Source organism: Rhinatrema bivittatum, chromosome 1 (genome assembly GCF_901001135.1).
Source record: "Rhinatrema bivittatum chromosome 1, aRhiBiv1.1, whole genome shotgun sequence".
Classification (NCBI taxonomy): Eukaryota; Metazoa; Chordata; class Amphibia; order Gymnophiona; family Rhinatrematidae; genus Rhinatrema; species Rhinatrema bivittatum.
Window position 1 is genome coordinate 827,468,142 of NC_042615.1, and position 8,759 is coordinate 827,476,900.

The following is an 8,759-nucleotide window of genomic DNA, read 5'->3' on the forward strand; positions in this document are numbered from 1 at the left end:
TGAGTGAGGGTAAGGAGAAAGTTTTACCTGGCCCCTCTCTTGAACTGTGTACTACTCTATCCCCGATAGAAAGAACGCCCCCAGGTAATCCAACAGAGAAGAGGTCGCAAATTCAAACCCCTGGTCCGGTTATGGTCAGTGAAGAGCAGAAGTTACCTGAACAGGGAAGTAAAACATCTTTGGATTTGCCTACCTTCTCGATATCACCATTGGAATCTGGGGGAGAGGTCAGAAAAGCTAATATAGGGGGGAACCCTGAGGTAAAATATGTTTTTCCACAATTGAAAAGAGCTGATTTGATTAAACCAACAATTATTTCTCTAGACTCTATATGGGAAGCAATCCAATCTTTAAATGACAATATTTATAATCAGATGTCGCCGGTATACACCTATGTGGAGAAAATAGATATAAGACTTATGGGAGTGGAAAAAGTAATAGAATTGGATAAAGAGAATATTGTTAAAATAAAAGCTGAATTAGAAAGTAATAAAGTTTTGCAGAGTACAATAATGAAAGAAAATCAGATTCTGACTACTAGGTTAGAGAATATAGAAAATACTCTGAGAGGGAAAAATTTACGATTTATTAATTTTCCAAAAAGTCAATTGATATCCCCTAAAGAAATATGGAAAAAATATATGTTAGAGATTTTGAAGGTATCAGAACAAGCCTTGCCAGTAACATCTAGGATATTTTATATACCAACAAGTAAAATCAGTAAAGAAGTTGAGGGAAAACAAATTAAAGATATACCTCTTGAAGATCCGTTGCAATTAAACTTAACAGAATTTTTAGAAACATCTCAGAAAGATCAAATTGTACCAGTCACTTTGGTGGTTTCTTTTCTGCTGGAAGCAGATAAAGAATGGTCATTAAAAATGTTTTTTCGACATAGATATGAGTTGTTCCTAGGCTGTAAGGTGAATATATTTCCTGATCTCTCTAAAACCACTCAACAAAGAAGAAAACAATTCTTAGTTTTAAGATCGAGAGTTTTGGAAATTGGGGCGATGTTCTTGTTGAAATTTCCTTGCAAGTGTCTAGTTAAGTATCAAGGTTTATCATATGTTTTATTTTCACCCAAACCAGCTCGCAGCTTTTCTTATAGGGAAAAATCCAAGACCTGGAAGTTCCTCCCCTAAGGATTAGTGAAAAGTAAGACATAAAGGTTTGTTAGTGATGATATAAATCAAGTGTTTAACTTCTTAATTTCTTTGAAAATTGCTTATGCAAAAAAATTCTTGAGGTATAAAACTTGGATCTCTGATTGTGGACTTTGATAAGGATACAAATATGTATATTGTAATATTTAAATTGTTGTATATCATTGCCTATTTTGTATTTTGATTTCAAACAAGAAGTGTTTTTCTTGATTATAAATTGTTTAAATTCAATAAAATATAAATATTAAAAATTAATAATAAAGGTTCCATTTGCTTAATACTTTGTTGTGTTTCAGTCATTATACCAGTTAAAGCCAATATTAGGGGTGTGCATTAGTTCCCTACGAGTTGATAATCAACAACGTATAGGGCCATATTCGTTGTATTCGTGGGGAAGCGAAACGTATAGTGATTCCCCACGAATACAACAAATCTTCGCCAAATTATTCGGCCGTCTAAAGGAGCCAATTTAAACAAACCCCCCACCCTCCTGACCCCCCCCCCAAGACTTACCAAAACTCCCTGGTGGTCCAGTGTGTGTGTGTGTGGGGGGGGGGGGGGTCCAGGAGCCATCTCCTGCACTCACACCCTCGGCTGCCGGTATTCAAAATGGTGCCCATAGCCTTTGACCTACTATGTCACAGGGGCTACCAGTACCATTGGTCAGCCCCATCACATGGTAGGAGCAATGGATGGCCGGTGCCATCTTATGCTCCTACCATGTGACAGGGACTGACCAATGGCACCGGTAGCCCCTGTGACATAGTAGGTCAAAGACTATTGGCGCCATTTTGATTACTGGCAGCTGACAGCCCGAGTGCAGAAGATTACTCCCGGACCCCTGCTAGACGACCAGGGACTTTCAGCAAGTCTTGGGGGACCCTCCTGACCCCCACAAGACTTACCAAAAGTCCAGTGGGGGTCTGGGAGTGACCTCCTTCACTAGGACCGTCGGCTGCCAGTATTAAAAATGGCGCCGATAGCCTTTGTCCTCACTATGTCACAGGGGACAATCGTGGGGCCCCTGTGACATAGTGAGGGTAAAGGCTATCGGCTGCTAGTATTCAAAATGAGATGTGGCGACCAGAATTGTACACAGTATTCAAGGTGCGGTCTCACCATGGAGCGATACAGAGGCATTAATGAAACCATTAGTAATGAGGCAGTAAAGAGGTCCAGACAACTGATCCGCAAAGATAAACTTTTTATTGCCAGCAAGATGCAGCTAAGACAAAGGCTTAAAACAACTGCATGCCACTCCCCTTAAGGAGCAAGCTTTTATACATTATTTTTAAGTAGGCGTAACTTACAATCAGACCATTGCATATGTCATTTGACAGACATAATATGATGGACATTTTATAGCAGCAAGTTCATTATTACAGTACAAAAATGTAATTATAAAATGGTAGTGCGTTCCACTGCGTGTCAGTATGTCAGTACGTAGTGCATTCCATTGCGTGTCAGATATTAGTGCATTCAATATGGCTGTGCGTTTCAATGCTGGCATTGTTAATCAGAAGTTTTCAGTTTTCTCACATTCAACGATTGTTCATAGGAATCTGAGCTCCTACAATCCCCCCTTTGATACTTCAACTTCTTTAGGAGGCATAAGTATCATCTTATGAGGTAGCTGAAAGGACAAACAATAATTAATACAAAAATTTAAGGACCCTAATATTCTGTCAGGTTGTTGGTTACTTCACCGGGGTTAAGACGAGGGGTCCCTAGAGGAGCACACCCCCCCCCCCCCCCGCTTTGTATCCGGACTTAATCCTAACAAGAATGGTGGTCCTTGTTAACTCTTAACTCTATTATTAAAGATTATTTAAAAGAAATCTTCATAATCGGAATCTGAGGGGAGTGTTGAAACTGAAGTATACTGATTCATGATCATAATATGAGCTGCTGCTCTTCAGTCAGCTATGGTTTCCATCATTGTTCGTAAGTACCTGAGGAAAAAAGGAAGACATAAAGGGATTATAATACAAGAAATTAAACATAGTATTATAGGAATGAAGAGTTCCTTAAATCCTGGGATGGAAGATATCCAGCTAGGCATTGATGAAGTCCAATCAAAGGCTCCAGACCAGGTTTGTACAGGAACATGAACTAGTCGCACCATGCGATCAGTAATTTCTTCAATAACTTGACTCTTATCGTCAATCTGTAAACAACAATTAGAGAGATTAAATTTTCCACATACTTCACCTTCCTGAGCTAGAAGATAGTCTAGTGCTAATCGATTTTGATATACAGCAGTGATGAGTTTCGTGTTTTGTTTGGCTAGAATATTCAAAGCCATTGCTGAGTCATTGGTAAGCAATTCAAGTACAGCTTGAAGTCTGATAATACGATTCAACATGTAGATTGGTGTTCTATATCCATAGGAACCATCTTCAGCCCATGTTGCTGGTCCATAATATTGCACGATGCGTTCTGGTGGCCATTCTTTATCAGTCCAGTCACCAATTGAAACTTTGGTACTTTTTCTACAACGTTTATTTGGTTTCATTGAGATATATATAGGAATACCTAATGTTTCACCTACTGTAAGTGGTAGAAGGAAGAAACTAGGGCGTATTGATGCCAAGAAACAAGTACCATACCAATTTGAAGGTAATTGTTCATAAGCCCTTCGTCCGCATACAAAGTAATATCCATCAGGGGCTATAAATTTTGTTGAGGATTTTCCAGCTGTTTCCCATGTAACATTTAAGATTGGTTCTGTCCAGAATGAGGTAGGTATGGTAAGATTCTCAGTTTGCCACCATTTATAATCATTTGCTGAAACTGTGAAAACTCCTGTACATGGTGAGTTGTCAACTAATACGGTATAAAAGTTGGAATATTCACGAGATAAACATTGCATCCCAATAACATCTGTTTGAAGGGCCCATTCATAAGGTTTGCCTTTTCGATTGTATGTTATATTGGTGAGATTTAAAGCATTCCAATCAGATTGGAAGATTTCTTTGGCTTCCCAAGGCCATTGTTCTCCAATATTTGTACCTCCACATACAAAACAATTCTTCACCCCTAGAGAAAGGGCTATATTTTCAGCTAAGTTTATGAACATGTTCTTTGCTTGATAAGACGTAATATGTTTTTGAGCATTTCATTACGGTGAGAAACTTCATCAAAGAATGATTGATATCCAACTATTGTAGTTTGATAGGTAATAGGACGCTGTTTTTCTCTTCATTGTGTAATCATAATATAGGTTTTAGGATCTTCTCCTGTTCCATCAATTCCAAATCCCCATGTTTCTTGCCAAGTGGATCCTTCAGTCCTGATTATCCAGTCAAGGAAGACAATGTAACCAGTTTTTTTCAATTTGCCCAATCCTGAGCAACCTAAATATCCTCCTCCTGTGTAATCACACACCAGTTTCCATCCAGTTAGTCGAGTATTCCCTGCACATGGTAACCAATTAGTAGGGTTTTGCCCTTGATCATATGGGCAAAGATATTTATGGTTGAATGCATATTCTGCTTTCCAAGCAGAAGATCCGCACTTAACAGCCTTGGGATGTTTATCAATTGCTTCACAAGAATCGAAGGTGAGTGTGGCAATAGAAGCACCTCCTATTATGACTTGTGTGGAATTAATATAGTATAATATTCCTTCGCCAGCTGGTGTATTGCGGGATTTTGGGTCTTTAGGAAGACCTGCTGTAATTGTGATGTTGTAATATCTAGGAGTAGTTGGAGAATGACAAATGATTTTGTTGCTTGAAGAACATCGATGAAAAGATTAATATCCTTGGGTAGTATTTAAAGAACAGGCAGGTTTTGATATACAGGATGGTGGAGGATGTGATTGATGTATTATTGTAGACACAAGTTGAAATCCATCTTGGGTTGAAGTACGTACTTGTTTGATGCATTCAGAGCAGTTTTGACTTAATGAAGTGTTGAAAGATTCTGTTATTACACACATTGTTATTGTCATTAGGAACTGAATATAGTATCTTCTTTGAAGATAGTAAAGGCGATCCATAGTAGAGCAGAACTGATGATGTAAATAGCGCATATACACCATTTCCAAGAATTTTCAGATGGGCATATAAGACTTAAGTTGATGAAAAGAAGAGCACAGATGGCCCACTTCCAAAGAGATGAAGTCAACATATATTATTGCCTGCAAAGAAGGAAAAAAAAATAAACACATTATTTTTATTCTTCAGATGTTATGTTTCTATCAGTAGTATATATTTCTGTAATCAACTTCAGTTTTTGGTAGCATTTCTGTTGAATTTTAGTTGTTGTTCTCCCATCTTGGAAACCTGCCAGTTATTGGAAGCAGGTTTAATTCGAGTCCAATGGATCCAGGATGGACAACTAGAGACTTTGACAGCAGTAGGAGTGGTTAACAATACGGTATATGGTCCTTTCCATCGAGGTTTGAGACAATGAGATTCATCCCATTCCTTTATCCATATGGAATCTTCAATGTGAAATTTATGAGTTGGTGTAATTAAAATCAGCGGTTCATTTTCACATGTATAGGTACGAATTGCCATTACTGTATCATGTAGTCCTTTTAATTGTTTACTGAGTGACATTTCTCCTTGGATTTGTAGTGAGTCAGGAAATGATGGAAGTGGTGGTGGTCTCGCATACATCATTTCATAAGGCGTTAGACCAGATTTTCTTGGAGTACATCGAATATGCAATAGAGCTAATGGAAGAATATCTGGCCATTTGGTTTTTGTTTCTTGACATAATTTAGCTAGTTGACTTTTCAAAGTTCTATTAGCTTGTTCAACTGATCCACTGCTTTGTGGTCTCCAAGTACAATGTAGATGCCAATTAAGGCCTAAAACTTTGCTTAGTTGTTGAGTGACTTCACTAGTAAAAGCTGGCCCATTGTCAGAATTTATTTGTCTAGGAAGTCCATAACGTGGTAATATTTGATATAAGAGCAAAGTAGTAACTTCTTTGGCTGTTTCTGTTCGTGTAGGTATAGCTTCAATCCATCCAGTGTAAGTGCAGATTGCAACTAACATGGCTTTGTATCCTTTTGATGGAGTCATATGGGTGAAATCAATTTGACAGACTTGAAAAGGTATAGTTCCTCGGAGGATATGTCCAGGGGTAGGACCAGGTCCATTTCGAGGATTATTTTGTGCACATGTAACACATTGATTAATTGCATTCTTAGTTAATTGGGTAATACGATTGATGTAGTATGTTTTTTCCAATAATCTTGCTAATGAATCACGGCCAAGATGAGTGTAATCATGTGCTTCCTTAACTACTGTCCAAGCAATGGTTTCAGGTATCCATATTCGACCGTCTTGTAGAATCCACCATCCATTTTGTTGATGGAAATTTTCATATTGTGCCCATTCATTCTCTTCTGTAGTATAGATGGGGGTTTCATTTGGAAACTGTAAAAGAGGGCATGTTGTCGTTGTTGTTTGGAAAGGTTTTCGAGCTACTTCTTTTGCTGCTTTATCTGCTCTCTGATTTCCTTGAGCAATAGGATTTGATTTCCTAGTATGTGCTTTACAATGCATTACAGCCACTTTGCGAGGTAACCAGACTGCATCTAGTAATTCATGTACTTCGGGTGCATTGTTCAATTGTTTTCCCTCTGCAGTTAAAAATCCTCATTCCTTATATAATGCTCCATGTACTTGAATTGTAAGAAAGGCATATTTAGAGTCTGTGTATATGTTGACAGTTTTTCCTTCTGCCAATTGTAGAGCTCGAGTAAGGGCAATTAATTTAGCTTTTTGTGCAGATGTTCCCGGGGGCAAAGGTTCAGCCTCAATAATTTCATCTTCGGATACTACAGCATATCCGGCAAAACGTGTTCCATTAATGATTTGGCTGCTTCCATCAGTGAATAAGGTCCAGGCTCCTTGCCAAGGTTGATCCCTCAGATCTGGCCTACTGGAGTGTATTGTAGCCATGACTTCTTCACAGTCATGGGCAACTGGTTCAGGTGCTGGCATAAGAGTAGCCGGGTTCAAATTTTTGCTGTCTTGTATTTGAATTTCAGGTGTTTCACACAGTAAAGCCTGATACTTAACAAGACGTGAATTAGTCATCCATTTTGGTCCATGAGTCTCAAGCAGTCCTTGGATAGTATGAGGAGTTGTTACTTGTAAAGTCTGTCCAAATGTTAATTTAACAGCTTCAGGTATCAGTAAGCATGCAGCAGCAATGCTTCGAAGACAACCAGGCCATCCTTTAGCAACATTGTCCATTCCTTTTGACAAATATGCAACAGGTCGTTCCCATGATCCTAAAGTTTGAGTCAATACCCCAATGGCCATTCCTTTCTTCTCATCTATGAAAAGATGAAATGGTTTTGTTATATCAGGTAACCCTAGAGCAGGAGGTGAGATCAAGGCTTCCTTCAGTTGATGTAAATTCATTAATTCTTGTTTTTCCCACTGGAAGGGCTGAGATTCTGCTTCTTTGCCTCGTAATGTATCATATAATGGTTGAGCAATAATTGCATAGTTAGCAATCCAAAGTCTACAATATCCTGCAGCTCCCAAAAATGCACGGAGTTCCTTCTTACAAGTAGGTACAGGTTGATCTCTTATAGAACTAGTACTAGAGATTCCAAGTTGACGAGTGCCTTCTCTGAGACGAAAACCCAAATATTCCATTTCTACTTCACAAATTTGTGTTTTCTTTTTACTCGCACGATACCCTTTTGAGTACAAAGTTTTCAACAAGTATAGGGTTGATACCGCACAGTCATGGTATGCTTCCCTAAATATCAAGAGATCATCCACATATTGCACAACGGGCCCATATGTGACCTGGTACATCTTCAGGTCTTTGGCCAGTTGTTCAGAGAACAAAGTGGGTGAATTTTTAAATCCTTGGGATAGGCGAGTCCAAGTATACTGCTGCTTTTCTCCAGTTTGGGCATTCTCCCAAGTGAAGGCAAAAATTTTCTGACATTCCTCCGCTATTGGAACGGAGAAGAAAGCATCTTTGAGATCAATGACACTGTACCATTTGGAACTAGAAGAAACTTGAGCCAGGATTGAATACGGATTTGGCACAAGTGCTACCAAATCTGCCACTTGAGTATTTACTTTTCTTAAATCTTGTACAGGCCGATAGTCGTTAGTACCAGGTTTCTTTACTGGTAACAAGGGAGTATTCCAGGCAGATCGAATTCGTATAAGGATACCTAAATCAAATAACCTTTGAAGATGAATCTGTATTGCTTGTCTGGCCATGTATGGAATGGGGTATTGAGGTTGATTAATGACCTGAGCATTTTCTTTCATTTCAATCCATAAAGGGATAGCTTCGTTAGCTAATCCTCCTGGATTATTTTCAGCCCATACTTGAGGTATACTGTCCATCAATTGTCTTCGTTTTTTTATTAAGAGGTGTATCTTTCTCGTATCGATGTTCAATTACTTTCTCAATAATAGGGAGATGAAGTCTCCATTCTTCTTGAAAAGGGCAAACCAAGGAGATTGGTATATTAGCAAAAGAAGCTTTAACTTCACCAGATGGTTCAAATTGTAAATTTGCCCTTAATTTACAAAGAAGATCTCGACCAATTAATGGCACTGGACATCCTGGAACATACAGAAATTGATGAGAT

At 38.6% G+C, this 8,759-nt stretch overlaps 1 protein-coding gene across 1 annotated transcript; it reads right to left on the reverse strand.

Moving 5' to 3' along the window:
• Window positions 1-5,397: 5,397 nt before the first annotated feature.
• Window positions 5,398-8,511, reverse strand: LOC115073539. The gene is given in 1 exon segment (XM_029572050.1): window positions 5,398-8,511. A coding segment is annotated over 1 exon segment (3,114 nt).
• Window positions 8,512-8,759: the final 248 nt, after the last annotated feature.